Here is an 18,387-nt window from a genome sequence, read left to right as displayed (position 1 = left end):
AGGAAGAAAGGAGGAGAAAGCGCCGCTTTCTCCTCCTCCGTTCCTGTCCCCCTGCCGCCGACAGCAAGGACGGGTCCCAGGGTTCGGAGAAGCGCTGCGCAAGCGCTTCTCCGAACCCTGGGATGTCTGCTTCCTGTCGGCGGCTGCGGGAGAGGAACGGAGAAGGAGAAAGCAGCGCTTTCTCCTCCTCCGTTCCTGTCCCCCTGCCGCCGACAGCAAGGACGGGTCCCAGGGTTCGGAGAAGCGCTGCGCAAGCGCTTCTCCGAACCCTGGGATATCTGCTTCCTGTCGGCGGCTGCGGGAGAGGAACGGAGAAGGAAAAAGCAGCGCTTTCTCCTCCTCCGTTCCTGTCCCCCTGCCGCCGACAGCAAGGACAGGTCCCAGGGTTCGGAGAAGCGCTGCGCAAGCGCTTCTCCGAACCCCAGGATTCTAGCGCCCGTTATTGAACGGGCTGAAAACCACTAGTCCTATATAATAAAATACAAGTGTCTCTGCGTCCACGTTTTCCCGTGTGTCCCTGGGCTACTGCGCATGTGCCCCAGGGACACAGGGATTGGACCAGAGACTTAGAACGCACGTGCGCGGGCCCTCCCCCCCACCCCTCTGTCTCCTCCAACTGCCGTTCCCAGCCAGACAGCACGTCGGGGAAGCGAGTGTGGAGGCCGGCGGAGGTGAATGGGGGGAGGAAGGGCGCTTTTGAGGAGCCCGGTCCGGCAGCTGCCGCCGCGTCCCCAGAGCCCGATGCCGCCATCTTTGTCCGTCGCCGCCGCCTCCTCACAACGCTCCCTGGCCTATGAGAGGAGCGGCGGGGCCGCAGACTTCCCTCCCTCTCTGCGCTCGCATGGGACGGAGCTTCGGAGACCTTCTCCGAAGCCCCGTCTCATGCGGGAGGTGCACGGCGAGGCTTGGGGGGGTGAGAAGCGCTCCTCCCCCCCGCCGCCTCGCCACGCAGCGCCGGCGTGATTATTTCATCAGTGCTAGAACTCAGGACCCGCTGCCTTGAGGAAAGTCTAAGAGCAGTTGGAAGGGGAAAGGTCTCCCTTGGGCGGTGGCGGACTCTTCTTCCTTGGAGGTTTCTATGCAGAGATCGGACGGCCATCTGCCATGGATGCTTGAGCTGAGATTCCTGCATTGCAGGGGGCAGGACAAGATGACCTTGGGATCCCCTCCTATCCCTCCCACTCCTGAATTCTAGGGTGAGGGTCCTTGCTTCCTGCTGATGTAAACAGACCTGTGTGTGTGTATGTGTGTGTGTGTGTGTGTGTGTGTGTGTGTGTCCCACCACAGTCTTGTAACCTCCTTTAATAAAGTGTGTGCCGGAAGACTAAGGGAATCATGTAGGACCTCGAAGCTGACATAATGGTGTAAAAGATGAGACTGTCCTCCAGAAATGTCTCTGGAAGAAAGAAAGGCCCTCTGGAATGAAGGATGTGACCCCCAAGTGAAGTCAGACCTGGTGTGTCTCCATCTCCCTCCATGCTGCCCGATGGAGCTGGTTGCCCGATGGAGACCCAGGATTGGAACCCAGAGCCTTCAGGAAGAGAGCCATTCCCCCCCCCCCGTGACCCTGCCAGGCCACCTGGCTTCCCACCAGCTTCACCTGCAGCCCAACCTCGGGACTTGGGATGCTGCTGCTTCCCAGGAAGATCCAACACGACCCCCCCTCTCCTTCCCCCCCATCCGGACCCAGGAGAAAAGCTCGCCAATGACGTCTCTCTCTCTCTCTCTCTCTCTCTCTCTCTCTCTCTCTCTCTCTCTCTCTCTCTCTCTCTCTCTCTCTCTCTCTCTCTCTCTCTCTCTCTCTCTCTCTCTCTCTCTCTCTCTCTCTCTCTCTCTCTCTCTCTCTCTCTCTCTCTCTCTCTCTCTCTCTCTCTCTCTCTCTCTCTCTCTCTCTCTCTCTCTCTCTCTCTCTCTCTCTCTCTCTCTCTCTCTCTCTCTCTCTCTCTCTCTCTCTCTCTCTCTCTCTCCCTCACTTTCTGGCCAAGGGAGGGAGATGCTCACAGCCCAACCAAGAGACAAAATCCCCCCCCCCCAAAGCATCTCTTCCCATAGGCGTAGCCAGGGGGGAGCTGCCCCGCTAGATCCATGAAAATAACGAAAAGAGGAGGTTCTGCCAAGCGAGCGAGGGCTGAGCTGGACGCCCTCGGCTTTGCGAGGGTTAAAGGGAAGCGAGCTGCCTTCCTAGAGAGGACAGGAAGCAAGGGGGATTCCCAGGTCCTCCAGAGCCAAGGCCCCTCCCCCCTCCCTCCCCAGTCCTCCTTTCCTGCTTTGGTGTCTCTCCTGCAAAGGCTGCATCGCTGTCCCTTCACTCCTGGGATGGTCGGGTGAGTCTCCTCTCTCTCTCCAAAAAAAGAGAGGGTGCAGTGGGGAGACGGGGGGGGTCCCAGGTGCTGGGGGGGACAAAGCCAAGTCAGGGAGGAGAGGGTCCAGCCAGGGAGGGGGGCGAGGGTCTGCAAGGCTCTCCTTCCTGGAGATCAGAGGATCCCAAACTGACTCCCTCGAAATCTCCCTTCTTCAAACAAAGGAGTCCCTGGGACTTTAATTCTGTGTGACCTCGCTCAGCGTCATTGCACAACAGAGGGAACATGTGCAAATGGTTTTCCAAAGCTGGACGAGGAGGTGGACTACCCCCCCCCTCCACTAAAATACCCACTGGAGGGAGGGAGGAAAGGTGGGAGAGAAAGGCCAGGAATGAAGAGAGGGATCCCAGCCCATAGTCTGGCTGCTGCATTGCGGACCAGTTTCCCGTCGTCTCCAAGGGCAGCTCCACACGGAGGCCACTGCTGCAATTCCCTCGCACCCAGAGCATGGCATCCCAGGACCACATCCTCTCTGTCCCAAAGGGATTCTTGCTGGAAAACCAGCCGAGCCGGAAATGGGCGCTGCTACTCGCTGAGCCTCCAGGGACCTTGGCATCAATGGTTTGGCATCAATGTGTGTGTTAAGATATCTAATAGAATAATAAATTTCCTGCCCTTCACCCTCAGCTTCAATGGATATGTATTGAGCCCCACCCACTTGGCCCTCAGGGGGTTGGCCAGATACATACCTGGCCCTCAGACCTAAGAAACAGGGACCCCACCCCAGGAGTCTGTCTTGAGAGTGGCAGAGAGTCCAAGTGCAAGAAAAGGAGACAGAAGCAGGGGAGAAATGTGCCCTGATGTGGGGGTGGGGGAGAGCAACTCCTGAGGACCCCCGGGTGAGGACCCCCACTAGAGCCAGGCATCCATTTTTCACAAGATACCAATGACTCCCTTGTCAGTCAGTTCTGACTTCATGCATTGACTGGAAAGCAGGAGCAGCTAGGCTGATTCACCTCACAGAAATCCTTCCAGTTGCCTCCACATTTTGCATTGCAATCTTCCTTCTCAGAGGGCTAGAGGCTGCTTCCTCCTCCTCCTCCTTCTTTAAGAAGAAATTTCATGGTTTGGGCTGTGGTCCAGTCTAGCCCTCGTTCCTAGCAAGACTCATTCATGCTTGTTCAGAGAACCATTTTCCTCTCCTGAACTACAAATCCTGTAACAGAACATTGTATTTACTTTGTAGGATTTGCTAGAGCTTCTCATTAAGACGGACAGAACTTGGCAGAAGACCAAAGGGTGTCTTCCGATCTCTCAGAGATTTCCTGAGCACAGATGGATGACCGAGACTCAGCTGGCCCTGGAGCAGGAAGAGGCCATGCCATCCAAAGTGGGAGCAGTGGGGGATTCTGGGAAAACTCTGTGCAGAAGATGCTGGGTGAGGAGGACACCCTCCGCTCAGAGGGGCAGAGCCAGCAGTTGAGGCAGTTCTGCTGCCAGGAGGCCAAAGGACCCCGAGAGGTTTGCAGCCGACTCTACCACCTTTGCCACCAGTGGCTGAAGCCAGAAAGGCACACGAAAGCTGAGATGCTGGACCTGGTGATCTTGGAGCAGTTCCTGGCTGTCCTTCCCCCAGAGATGGAGAGCTGGGTGAGGGAATGCGGAGCGGAGACCAGTTCCCAGGCGGTGGCCCTGGCCGAAGGTTTCCTCCTGAGTCAGGCAGAGGAGAGAAAGCAGGTGAGAGAGACTTTCCTCTGGATACTCCCAAGGGGATCCAAACAGGACAGGGAACATCCCATAATGCTCTCCTGATGGCCCATTTTTTTCTGGGAAGGCATCCATGGAATGAGATCTCACACCCTTAAAAGTTTTGTGTTCGTCATTCCCTTTCTACTCCTTCTCCTCATTCTCTGTTTTGAATCCTTGTTTCTTTTTCAGAAAAAGGATCATTTTGCAGTAATGGACCTGGATTCCTGTGAGATAGAGAGGCCTCCGTTGGACACCAGAGAGAGGCCACTGGGTAAGCAGGGAGGTGGTTTTTCTGAGTTTCATTCTGTTGCTTTTCCACCTAACCCAGGGGTCCCCAGACTTACCGGCGTTTGGGCCGGTTCCCACTGCGCCGATCGCGCGGCGGGCCGGAGGGCGGGGGAGCGCGTGCCTGTATGGGCCGGCGGGCGGGGGAGTGCGCGCTTACTGGCGCGGCGGCGCGCTTCCCGGGTGGAAAAAGCGCCGAAAATCCGTTGTGCGCATGCGCGTGGGCCTCCCCCGACCCGGAAGTGCACCAGAAATGACTTCTTCCGGGTCGGGAGAGGCCCATACGCATGCGCAGAAAGGATTTCCGGCGCTTTTTTCCCAACCCGGAAGAGCGCTGCCGCGCTGCGCGCCGTAAGAGCGGGCGGCGGGGGGCGTCGCGGGCCGGATTGGCAGGCTAATTGGGCCGCATCCGGCCCCCGGGCTGTAGTCTGGGGACCCCTGACCTAACCTCTCTGTTTTTTTGGGGGGGGGCTGTTGGGAACAAGGGTCCAGAGGAGGGGAGATGTATTTCTGCACAACTAACATGAAATGGGCACAAAGTTCCAAATGCTCTCATCAGGTCAGGCTTTCTCAAAGGCCCATCTGTGGTTAGAGATGCCCTGTTTCCCCTGTGAGAGAAGCAGGCACTCCTGGCATCCTGCTTAACCTTTTCTCTCTTGCAGGTGACAGAATGAAGCCAGCAAGACCTCCTTATTCACCTTTTCATGGGGGCAGAAGGGAATCATAGAATCCTAGAGTTGGAAGAGACCACAAGGGCCATCCAGTCCAACCCCCTGTCAAGTAGGAAACACCATCAAAGCATTCTTGACATATGGCTGTCAAGCCTCCGCTTAAAGACCTCCAAAGAAGGAGACTCCACCACACTCCTTGGCAGCAAATTCCACTGGTGAACAGCTCTTACTGTCAGGAAGTTCTTCCTAATGTTTAGGTGGAATCTTCTTTCTTGTAGCTTGATTCCATTGCTCCGAGTGCGCTTCTCTGGAGCAGCAGAAAACAACCTTTCTCCCTCCTCTATATGACATCCTTTAATACATTTGAACATGGCTATCATATCACCCCTTAACCTTCTCTTCTCCAGGCTAAACCTACCCAGCTCCCTAAGCCATTCCTCATAAGGCATTGTTTCCAGGCCTTTGACCATTTTGGTTGCCCTCTTCTGGACACGTTCCAGCTCATCAGTATCCTTCTTGAACTGTGGTGCCCAGAACTGGACACAGTACTCCAGGTGAGGTCTGACCAGAGCAGAATACAGTGGTACTATTACTTCCCTTGATCTAGATGCTATACTCCTATTGATGCAGCCCAGAATTGCATTGGCTTTTTTAGCTGCTGCATCACACTGTTGACTCATGTCAAGTTTCTGGTCTACCAAGACTCCTAGATCCTTTTTACATGTACTGCTCTCAAGCCAGGTGCCCCCCATTCTGTATTTGTGCCTTTCAATTCCCCCCCCAGGTGTAGTACTTTATATTTCTCCCTGTTAAAATTCAGCTTGTTTGCTTTGGCCCAGTTGTCTAATCTGTTAAGGTCATTTTGAAGTGTGATCCTGTCCTCTGGGGTATTAGCCACCCCTCCCAATTTGGTGTCATCTGCAAACTTGCTCAGGGTGCCCTCAAGCCCATCATCCAAGTCATTGATAAAGATGTTGAATAAGACTGGGCCCAAGACAGAACCCTGTGGCACCCCACTAGTCACTACTCTCCAGGATGAGGAGGAGCCATTGATGAGCACCCTTTGGGTTCAGTCAGTCAGCCAGTTAGAAATCCACTGAATGGTAGCATTGTCTAGCCTGCATTTTACCAGCATCTTTAGAAGAATATCATGGGCACCTTGTCAAAGGCCTTGCTGAAATCAAGATAGGCTATATCCACAGCGTTCCCTTCATCTACCAGGCTTGTAATCATGTCAAAAAAATAGATTAGATTAGTCTGACATGACTTATTCAGAAACCCACTTTTGGTGATCACTAAAACCTGTTTCACCTGTGAGAGAAGCAGGCACTCCTGCCATCCTGATTACCTGTTTTTTTCTCTTGCAGGTGACAGAATGATGCCAGCAAGACCTCCTTATTCACCTTTTCATGGGGGCAGAAGGGAAACGGGCGCTGTGGAACCTGATCAGGTCAGGCGAATCTGTCTTGTGGGGACAGAGGCCGAGGGATGGAGCAATGTCATGGACTGGTTGGGCACAGAGGAATGGCGGAAGGAAGCAGCCGGGAAACCAGGAAGGGAAGACATCTTAGAGGCCAAGGAGTGGAGGTGGAAAAAGGATGAGCGATCAGAAGAAGAAGCCTGGGAAGAGGAGGTGTCAGAACCTGAAGGGGTAACGGGGCTGAGTGAGCTGGGAGACTATGTGGCAGAATGCAGCCCAGAATCAGAGGTAGAAGAGGAAGGAGGTGAGAGGGAGGAGGGAGGTGGAGAGGCAGAGGTGAGTCAGGAGAAGGAGGAGCCACCAGTGCCAGAAGCCAGCCTCCCTGCTTGTCTCTCAGAGCCAGGAGACGTCTGACAATGGAGGAGCAAAGGCAGGCTGCACTCTGGCGCACTGTTCAATCGCTTGCCAGAAACCCCAGAGAGGGGGGACTTGGAAAAGTTGTCCTTCACTCTTGGCAACTGATTTTGTGGAGGAAGACCCTGACATGGAATTCTACTCAATATTGATCTAGAGCAGAACTCGAATGTATAGTTAGCAGAGTGATCCCCCCAAAATAGACCAGAGGCAATTGTATTTAATCGAGCAGGGCTTTACTGCTATTGAAGGCAAATGAGCAGAATGGTCCCAAATCCAAAATGTTCAGGATTGGCCCTGTTCATAGGAAAGCAGCAGACTTACCTGAAACTTACCATAACTTATAATAAGTCTAAACCTTATCACTAAGCATACAGAACACCAGAAGGAAGAGAGATAGAAAGAGAAAATGAAACCAAGGCTCCTTCTGGCCTCTTCTTATAGTCAGCATGACCTTGAGAGAAGAGGTAACATAACCTATTTAACTCAGCTTCCCAGAAGGAATAACCCCAAAATCAGGAAGCTTCTGCTTGTTTCTTTTATGCAGAGAAGCTTCCTAATTAGAATAAGAAAAATCAAAATGAGATCAATACTTTCTGCACTAAGATTTGCAAACTGACAAATGAGCTGCTGTTCTCCTTAGCCTGAAACTCTGAATATTGTGCTCTTGCTAAGAAAGAGTAAACTCCAGCTGTGAACTGTGGGATTTCCTGAAGGGTCATCAAGTCCAACCCCCTGCATTGCAGGAATCACAGCTAGATCATCCAAGACAGATGGCCATCCAAACTAGGCTTCTTTTATTACTAAAATTATGGTGCTGGAGGAGACTCTTGAGAGTCCCATGGACTGCAAGAAGATCAAACCTATCCATTCTTCAGGAAATCAGCCCTGAGTGCTCACTGGAAGGTCAGATCCTGAAGCTGAGGCTCCAATACTTTGGCCACCTCATGAGAAGAGAAGACTCCCTGGAAAAGACCCTGATGTTGGGAAAGATGGAGGGCACAAGAAGAAAGGGACGACAGAGGATGAGATGGTTGGACCGTGTTCTCGAAGCTACGGACATGAGTTTGACCAAACTGCGGGAGGCAGTGGAAGACAGGAGTGCCTGGCGTGCTCTGGTCCATGGGGTCACGAAGAGTCGGATACGACTAAACGACTAAACAACAACAACAACAATTACTAAATTGATCACTGAATGCTAAAATTGGCTTCTAAGGTTTGGAGATTGAAGTTAAAGACCCAAGGCAGGAGTTGTTGAAGCAGGTGAGCTGAGCGTAAGCTTTGCAGAGGCTCTTTTTATTCACAAATCTGCACACCATTAGGAACACTTTTACATCATGATATTTACATTCCTCTGATATTTGCGAGACCTGCTCCTGGACGTCATGTTCCCACCAAGCGGAAAGTGAGCCATGCCTCTCCAAAAGGAGGCAAAGGGCACAGAGCGGAGGTGTGTCTCACACCTGGGGGTCATTCCTACAGGAGAGACCATAACCAACAGTGTCCAGGATTTATTTACCTAGCCGGCCCCATCTACTACCAAATGGGGCCTGCCCCCCACTCCTTCCCCTCTCCATGCCCCCATGAACCCCTGGAATTTGGCTCCAGGGCACTGGGAAGGATCCTCTTCAGAACAGGACCCGAGGAGAGGAGAAAGTGGATCCTTCCATCTGGGAAAGTGGAATGCTTACGTAGGGAGAATGACTTGAAAACCACAAGGAGGAGTACCACCTATTTGCACAAAGACAAACACCCTTAATTAAAATGCAGAATAAAAGAATTCCATTAAAGCGTTAAAATAAGCACCCATAATTAAAATGTGCAGCAAAGGAATCCTATTGAAACAAGACAGCAATTAAGAGGAAGGAAAGAACAGAGCATTGTGTAGCAGATCATATTTCTGCTGTCTCAGAGGAGGACATTTCCCTTTTTCTTTTAGGGTCCAGTGTGCTTTGAAGATGTCGCTGTTCATTTCACGGACGAGGAGTGGGCGTTGCTGGATCCTGACCAGAGAGCTCTGCATAAGGACGTCATGGAGGAGAATCGTGGGATCGTGGCCTCTCTTGGTAAGGCTCCCTGTGGGATTGTCTTATCTGCCTGGAAATTCAAAAAATACCTCTATGTGACCAACCTCCTATATTTTCACAGAGCTCAACAGCGCCCCCTACAACACCTGGGACCCCCACAATAAAAAGTAAATTACAGTCTTTTCTGTGAACCATCTTCCTCCAGTACTTCCTCTTCATACCACGGTTGGGCTGGTCTGAACTGCCCAGGCATCTTAAATGTCAGCCTCAGAGTTGTTATTAAAGAGAAGTAGCTTCTGTCAGGTTTTCTGTTTTTGTTTTTGCTGCTGTCAATCTTGGGTTGACCAAAGAGACGCCTGACCTTGGAGATGGAGGGGATGCCATGACTGGGCCAAACAAAATCCATCCCAGAAAAGAGCCAGGCTTATTGAATCTTAGGTAGTAGTAGCAATTCTAATAATAGTAATAGTAATAATTTTTATTCATTCCCTGCCCATATATAAACATGAAACATTAATAATAAAAATCTGATCCCGTATAAAAAGTACATTAACCTTAAATGAACAACTTACTGTACAGTAGAAACCTTTTCAGGAAACTGTATTTACAAGGTTTGATGGCTCATAGCACCATTTGTTGGGGGGAATAATACCAAAAAATTATATAGCAATGGAAAGATAATTTAATGAAGAATGTAATGCAATAACTTTAATGAAGGAGTATTTATTAGAACAGCAGTCATGAAGAAGAAATGTGAAACACATAGAAAAAAGGAGATATACAGAAATTCTCACCATGTCAATTAATAGTTTGGTAACCTTTAGCTTTAATTACGGCCTTACAATGCCTTCTCATGGAGTGAACCAATTTTTTTTTAGTTCTGCAGCTGTAATAATGTGATACCAAGATGCAATTATTGCCTCTATTAATTGAGCTTTACGGTGGTACCTGGGGTTCCGAGCAGCCTAGTTAACGATATTTTGGGGTTATGTACACTTCAAAACTGGAGTGAGTGTTCTGGTTTGCGTAATTTTTTGGAAAACGAGCGTACTCCATTCTGGGGTGCACTTCTGTTTTGTCGGCACAGCCTTCCCTTGCTCAGCCAAGCGGAAGCAGCGGCGTTGGAGTCAGAGGGGCCCAGAGCCAGGGAGCGGCAGCAACATCCCTTGCCTGCTCGGCACAGCCTTCTTATGTTGAGTGCCGGCTGCGGCAGCAACACCAGAAGCAGAGAAGCGGGTCCTTGATGCTGCAGTGATGGAATAGCAGAATAGACAGCTGAGCGGAGGGTGGGGAGGAAGGATCCCTGTCCAGGGACTCGCCTGTCCTCAGGAGATCGACCAGCAGCCCGTCCTCCTGTGGCGCCTCCTAAACTCTCCATTCAAATGTGGCAGCCCCACCTGCTATTGGTTGAGATGGACAGGGTGAGGTCACACACAGTCCTGAGCAAGTGAGGCTGCTCGTGACAGCCCCGGTTCTCAACGGAGCTGCGGCCATGTGCAGGGTGAGAGATGCATAGGAGAAGAAGGCAGGGAGCCGTCGGCATTTGCAGATTTTGCAGAGCACGTGGGTGGCATTTAAATGGAGACTCCACTCCTTTCTTAGTGGGAAGAGCATTAAGCGGAGGGTTGCCAGACTAATAGACCAGCGGTTGTGAACCGCTGTGTGATATTGGGATGAAGGGAGGTATATTTAAAAAAATATACAGTGGTATACATGGATGACTGCTTTCATTTTATGGATCAACAGTCTAGTTAGTAAAATTCATGTTAAATCACTGTTTTAGGGGTTGTTTTTAAAAGTGGAACGGATTGATCCATTTTCATTACTTTCTATGGGAAAGCACGCCTCGGTTTAAGAACGCTTTGGTTTAAGAATGGACTTCCGAAACAGATTAAGTTCGTAAACCAAGGTACCACTGTATTGCTGGGTTGGTTCTGACTAAAAGGTTTCTTTTGTCGCCTCCATAGATTTTTGATTTGGTTAAGGTCTGGGCTATTCCCAGGGCATTCCACCAGTGGAATATAATTATATTGAAACTACCTTTTGCACACAGCAGCAACATGACATGGAGCGGGATCATGTTGAAATATTAAATAAATAAATAAATAAATAAGCAAGCTTCAGTATCTGGGAAAAGATCACATGCGGAACGCTTCAGTTTGGGGTCAAGTATTTGATTTCTGTATTTGGGGATTTTACATTCCCATTAATGAAGCAAATTCTGCCCACACCTTTTGCTGTCATACAACCCCAGATCATCACACTAACTGGGTGTTTCATGGTAGGTGTAATGCGAGTAGGATGTAAATCTTCTCCAATTCTTCTCCTCACATATTTTTCTTTCATTTTATTATGTTCTTCAAACTCACGAAACGAAAGAAGACAAAAAAACTAACTAGCTAGCAATCACATAACAATCTGACAAAAGTCAACCTAAGCAAGTTGTGCTTTCTTTTTCTAACTATTTGGCTATAACATTTGATAGAATACAGGTAATTACATTCTTGATTAAATTATCTTTCCATTGATACATAATTGTATGATATTACTCCAAAATAAATAGTGTTATGAGCCATCAAACCTCTAAAATATATTTCCCCCCTCCAAAGGCTTCCACATTTTTGCCACTACTGTATATCAAACTAAGCAACATTCAAGAACCCATCAGAATCTAATAATAAATACAGTGGTACCTCTACTTACGAATGTTTCAACTTACGAACGGAGCTCCGTCCGCCATCTTGGATGCGGTTTAGATAGGATTTTTTCTACTTACGAATTTTAAGATAGGGTTGCTTCGACTTACGATTTTTTTTCTCCCAATGCATTCCTATGGGATTCGACTTACAATTTTTTTCGACTTATGAATGTTCAGAACGCATTAAATTCGTAAGTAGAGGTGCCACTGTATGTTGGTTAATGACAAACCACAAAGGTAATGAACACAAACCCAACTCCCTTCAGTTCTTATTCATTTGTTCATGAGGGTCAATCCCTTTTTGTCTCCATTGCAGATTGTGATGAATTGGAAATCAAGAACAAGGGTGAACATGACAAAATCCCCAGAGAGGAGAAGCCACACAAAAATATGGAATGTGGAGAGAGCTGCAGTCAGAGCTCCCATTCCACTTCCCAACAAATAATTCTCATTGGGAAGAAACCCTATCAGTGTGTGGAATGTGGAAAGAGCTTCAGTCAAAGTTCTGATCTCACTTCCCATCAAAGAATTCATACAGGGGAGAAACCCTATCAGTGCATGGAATGTGGAAAGAGCTTCAGTCAAAGTTCCCATCTCACTTCCCATCAGAGAATTCATAGCGGGGAGAAACCCTATCAGTGTGTGGAATGTGGAAAGAGCTTCAGTCAGAGCTCCAGTCTCACTTCCCATCAAAGAATTCATACAGGGGAGAAACCCTATCAGTGTGTGGAATGTGGAAAGAGCTTCAGTCAGAGTTCTGATCTCACTTCCCATCAAAGAATTCATACAGGGGAAAAACCTTATCAGTGCATGGAATGTGGAAAGAGCTTCATTAGGAGCTCCTCTCTCACTTACCATCAAAGAATTCACACAGGGGAGAAACCCTATCAGTGTGTGGAATGTGGAAAGCGCTTCAGTCAGAGCTCCAATCTCACTAAGCATCACAGAATTCATATAGGGGAGTCAACTCTCCAAAGCTGTCACTATGAGCAGAGGACACCTGTTTTTTTAAGATTAAATTTGGACTTAATTAACGGGCATCCTTTGAACTAGGGGATATAAGTTTATTTTCTAATTTAATCAGCCAAGTTTTTGATCTAGAGAAGTACTTTGTGATTGGATCGGTATGTTGCGGGAGGTGAGTCCCCATTATTTTCTTTTTATATATTTTGCATTTGCTGTTTTACTCAGCAAATCTGCCCCCAAAGGTTAAGTGTTTGAAATATGCAAGCGGGCTTTCAATAGTATTTTGTTATTGTTATGGTTTAACTTCAAAATAGACTGTGTGAAATTTTGACTAAGATTCTGGCAACGATCCTCAATAGAATGATAAAAAGAATTCTTGGCTGGAGTTATTGTGTTTTCGCTGAGACATCAACTTGGTAGTATCTGGGACTTCCGGTCAACCACCATTTCTAATTGGCAGGGGAAATTCCTGCTCCGAGAATCCCTGGCTCAGTGAAGGAGGGGGGAGCCACAAGAGTGCTGCAGACCCCCCAAAGAGCCTCAGATCGAGCATTCTGGTGACCTTGCGGGCACCCGAGGTGTTTCCTCTGCTTCCTGGTAAGCTCTAGTAAAAGCCCTGTGAGCTAGCGGAGTGGGAGACGTGGGTGCTGTGGGTTTATTTGCTACCTCCATTGCGTGAAGCTCCAAAGCCAGCGGACTTTCGAGCAGTCTATTCTACCCAAATTAACAGGATTGGAAGCTAATTGGACACCATGAGTAAAAAGGAATAAATTCATTAAAAGAAATTGGATTCGTCATGTATTGTTAAAACAGAATTTGGATGTGATATGTCTACAAGAAACACATGTGATGAGAATGCATAGAAAAATTCTACAAAATAAAAGGCTGGGCCAAGATTATATATCAGCAGATAAAGTAAAAAAGAAAGGAGGAGTAATTTATGTAAAAGAAAAAATTGATTCAAGAATGATGTTCAAGGATGAGGAAGGGAGATATGTTGCAGTTGAAGTAATAGCACAAGGCAAAAAACTTTTAATGCTTGGAATTTATGCACCAAATGAAGGAAAGGCCGAATTCGTTAAGAAGATTCACAATATACTTCTGGATTATTTGGATTACAAAATCGTCTTGATGGGAGACATGATTGGGGTAGTCTCCACATTGATGGACAGATATCAAAGACAGAAAATCTCCAATGAAGGGAGACTACCAAATACTTTCTTTGCATTGACCGACAATTTAGACAAGATTGATACATGGAGGTTGAAAAATTCAATGGAAAAGGACAGTGCATTCCCCCCCCCCAGATGCCAATCAGTTGTGGAGCCGTTTGGACTATATATGGCTAGCTAGAGAATTGGCCCGAAGAGTTGCCAAGGCAGAATTTGCCCACGGACTTGTTCTGACCATAATGCTGTTTTAGTAGAATTAAAGCTGTCTCTTCAAGGTTCCTTTAGATGGAGGATGAACGGTGCACTGATGAGGAATGAGGAGATTGTGAAGAAAGCCCAAAAAACCCTAAAGGATTATTTTAAGATAAATTTGAATACAGATGGGCGATCTGAACGGGGTGATGTCATTGGAAATGGACAGAACAATTAGGCAAAAGGATACTAGGGGGGGCAGACTTCCAAATACTTTATGTGAATTGGTTGACCATTTCAATTTGATAGATATTTGGAGAACCAAACATTTGTTAGATAGAGAATTCACATTTCATTCTGATGTATATGGAAGCAGTTCAATAATCCATGTGATATGGGTGTCTAAAGAATTAGAATTGAAGGTAAGAAAAATACAGATATTGCCAAGAACAATATCAGACCGTAACCCTGTTTTTTTTTTAGAAACGCAAAATGAAAATCCACGTTTAGGTGATTAAATGAGGATCTGCTAGATGATCAAAACTTTACAGAGGGTCTCTTTCTGCTGTGGGGTGTGTGCTTGCGTAGGTCTGCCTAGCAATGGAAAACACTGGGATCTCCTTCTGCCCTTCTTTGATAGGGCTTGTGTACATTCATCTTCTCCCTCTGGGGGGCCACTGAGGTTTGTAAACTGGTGGTTGGGGGGGGCAAGCAGGAAGGATTGCACCATCTCTCTCTGCATGGCTCAGAGCCAGCTGCCTCCCGACTTCTGCTGGGTGTGAATAATCGCTGCAGCAGGAGCCGAGGGCCTGGCATGGATGAGGCCTCATTCTGGCCTTCTGCTCCACTGAGCAAATGCAAAAGAAGCTGAGGCTCCGGGGTGGAGATTAGGGATTGCCACAGAATCACAGAATGTTAGAGTTGGAAGGGACCCCCAGGGTCCAATAGTTCAACCCCCTGCAATGCAGGAATCTCAGCTCAAGCATCCATGACAGATGGCCATCCAACCTCTGCTTAAAAACCTCCAAGGAAGGAAAGTCCACCACCTCCCGGGGGAGACCGTTCCACTGTCAAACAGCTTTTATCCTCAGAAAGTTCTCCCAAAAGCTGAATCAAAATGTCCTTTCTTGTAACTTGAACTGCCAGAATCCATTGGTTTGGGTCCTACCCTCCAGAGCAGGAGAAAAGAATTTGAATATGATTAAGACAAATATGTTAATTAAAAATGTAATAAAACAAGAAATCAATCGATTACCAGAAAAAGTAGGATTGAAGGTGGTGGAAAAAACAAAATATATTGGGATTTGGATAACCAATAATACAAATAATTTATTAAAGGATAATTATAATAGAGTATGGAAAGAAGTTAAAAAAAGATTTGGAAAATTGGGAACGATTAAATTTGTCATTATTAGGTAGAATAGCGGCCATAAAAATGAATATACTCCCCAAAATGATATTTTTATTCCAAATGATCCCAATATTAGGAACGGGAAATAATGTCTTCCAACAATGGAAGAAAGATTTGATGAAATTTATTTGGAAGCACAAACCTGCTAGAATAAAGTATAAATTATTAATTGATGCTAAAGATAGGGGAGGCCTGGCACTACCTGACCTCAACCTTTACCATGATGCAGCAGGATTTGCATGGTTAAAGGAATGGATGAAATTGGAGAACAATGATTTATTAGATTTGGAAGGGGTGGGGAACAAATTTGGGTGGCATGCCTACCTGGTAGAGGATAAGGCGAAAATACATAAAGGGTTCAACAATCACGTTATTAAATGATCTCTTTTAAAGATTTGGAACAAATACAAAAGATTGCTGGAACCCAAAACTCCCAGGTGGGCATTGCCAATAGAAATAATTACAGTAAAGAAATTAAATTCGATAAAAAAGTGGAGGAGCCATAAAGAGCTATTAGAGGATAAGGAGGGAAATCTTAAATTAAAAGAATATGGGGAGATAAAACATCATTTAACTGGATGGATCCAGTATCACCAAATTCATAGTAAATTTAAGGAACATAAACAAAGATTAGGTTTTTCGGAGGAACCCTCCCTATTGGAAAATTTTTTAATACAACCAGAAATTAAAATAATATCAAGGATGTACAACGTGCTGCTGGAGTGGGAAACCAAAGACGAGATGGGAAAGGAGACGATGACGAAATGGGCTATTGACATAGGAAAAAATATATAAATGGAACAATGGGAACAATTGTGGGGGGAAATATGGAAATTTACAGCCTCGGAGGGAGTAAGGGAGAATATGATTAAAATGTTCTATAGGTGGCATCTAACCCCGGTAGATGTACAAGACAAAGGACATAAGATGTACAAGACAAAGGACAACTTGTGTTGGAAATGTAGGGGGGAAGCGGGGACATACATACATGCGTGGTGGCACTGTGGGGGAATAAAAAACTTATGGAATCAAGTTTTTGAAGAAATTAAAAAAATACTTAAGTATAATATAAAGAAAACTCCTGAATCCTTTTTGCTGGGTATAATAGACAATACAATTAAAAAACAGGATGCAACACTGTTCTTATATGCAGTAACAGCGGCAAGAACTCTGATTGCTTCCTATTGGAAAAAGAAAGAAGTACCCAGTATCTCAGAATGGCAGGAGAAGCTATTTACAGTGGAACCTCGGTTTATGAATTTTCGGTTTACGAACGCCGCGGACCCATCTGGAACGGATTAATTCATTTTCCATTACTTTCAATGGGAAAGTTCGCTTCAGTTTATGAACGCTTCAGTTTATGAACAGACTTCCGGAACCAATTACACCCATGCTTCAGTTTATGAACACTTCAGTTTAAGTACTCCGCGGACTGTCTGGAACAGATTAATCCACTTTCCATTACTTTCAATGGGAAAGTTCGCTTCAGTTTATGAACGCTTCAGTTTATGAACAGACTTCCGGAACCAATTGTGTTCATAAACCGAGGTACCACTGTAGTTATATTTAGATTTGGACAATTTGACTAATTCAATTAGAGGATATATTAATAAAAAATTCCACCAAAACTGGGAAAAGTTTGGAGAGTATATGAAGGGACAATGCCCCACAGTAAAATCTTGGGTCTATTTCTAACATCTCACATTGAGCCAACCTGAACTAATTCATATGGAGGTAGCTGAATAACGGTGATTTATCATTTTATTTGTTATATTTTATTTAGGAAGTCGGATGTCATTCGAGTCTATACCTTATTTGATGATTATTGGAGATATCCATTTAAGTATACAGAATTAGGAGTGCAGTATTAGAGAATAATAGTTAAAGAAATCTGAGATAGAGATAAGTGGAAGTCTTTTGTGGGAGAAGTATAGGTAGGGGATCGGGAATATTGTTGAATTGATAGGATATTGCTGATTCTGGGTACGAATGATTAGCCGAATGTATGTTCTTTCTTTTTCGTTTCTTATTGTTTATGTATTATTAGTAATTTTTGTGTTTATAAATATTATGATTATTATTATTTATATCATAGTATGATGATGATTATTTGGAGATGAAGTTATAGATTATCTTTATGTTATATTATTATTATTATATGATTCTGTACATTATTACAGTGGTACCTCTACTTACGAATAACTCTACTTACGAATGTTTCTACTTACGAATGGAGCTCCGTCCACCATCTTGGATGCGGCTTGATAGGATTTTTTCTACTTACGAATTTTTAGATAGGGTTGCTTCTACTTACGAATTTTTTCTCCCAATGCATTCCTATGGGATTCGACTTACAAATTTTTCTGACTTACAAATGTGTGTTCGGAACGCATTAAATTCGTAAGTAGAGGTACCACTGTATTTATATATTATTGTTTGTTTGTATGCTTGATTTTTTTCTGAGTGTGTGGTGAATGTATTTTAATCCAAACTTAAATAAAGCTTATTTTAAAATTTTGAAAAAAGAAGAAGAAGATGGCTCTCCTATCTCTTCTCAGTCTCCTCTTTCCCAGGCAAATTTACCCAGCTCCTTCAACTGTTCCTCATCAGGCTGGGTTTCAAGATCACAGTCCTCTGCATATGTTGCAGCTTGTCAACACCCTCCGTGAGTTGGGTCAGCCAGAATGGGACACAGGACCCCCGGTGGGGAGGGCAGAGCACAGCCCCCATGAACCACCCACCGTTCTCTTGCCCTCCATGAACTCAGCTGCTCCTCCTCCCTCTTTTGAAGCCATGCAGGTAGGTGGCCCTCACTGCCTCCTGCAGAAGGGAGTTTCATAGTTTAACTCTCTGCTGTCTGAAGGAGGACTTCCTTTTATCTGTCCCGAATCTTCCAGCTTCCTTGGCTGTCCCTGAGTTTGAATATTATGAGAGAGGGAGAATTAGTTTTGCCTTTCCCCTTTCTTTGTACCAGGCATGATTTCACGAGCTTCTTTCATGTCACCTGTTCCGTGTCTCTTCTCTGAACCAAGAGGTCCCAAATGCTGCAGCCTCTCTTGATAGGGGATAATTAATAATAATA

The 18,387-nt window shown here is 46.2% G+C and overlaps 2 protein-coding genes across 2 annotated transcripts in view; both read left to right on the top strand.

Moving 5' to 3' along the window:
- Window positions 1-17,839, top strand: part of LOC132592056 (uncharacterized) — a 51,579-nt gene extending 33,740 nt beyond the window's left edge. Inside the window, exon 10 of the mRNA XM_088668970.1 lies at window positions 12,022-17,839. Within this exon, the coding sequence (XP_088525096.1) occupies window positions 12,022-12,617 (596 nt within the window). The 3' untranslated portion in view covers window positions 12,618-17,839. The remainder of the gene's footprint in view (window positions 1-12,021) is intronic.
- On the top strand, window positions 1,891-7,414 carry LOC132592074 (zinc finger protein 24-like). Its single transcript, XM_060274161.2, has 4 exons — window positions 1,891-2,324; window positions 3,547-4,037; window positions 4,239-4,320; window positions 6,373-7,414. The coding sequence occupies exons 2-4, from the start codon at window positions 3,636-3,638 to the stop codon at window positions 6,837-6,839; spliced, it is 951 nt and encodes a 316-aa protein (XP_060130144.1). The 5' UTR covers window positions 1,891-2,324; window positions 3,547-3,635; the 3' UTR covers window positions 6,840-7,414.
- Window positions 17,840-18,387: the final 548 nt, after the last annotated feature.

This window comes from Zootoca vivipara, chromosome 4 (genome assembly GCF_965207765.1).
Source record: "Zootoca vivipara chromosome 4, rZooViv2.hap1.1, whole genome shotgun sequence".
NCBI lineage: Eukaryota > Metazoa > Chordata > Lepidosauria > Squamata > Lacertidae > Zootoca > Zootoca vivipara.
This window is presented reverse-complemented; position numbering and strand designations above follow the sequence as displayed.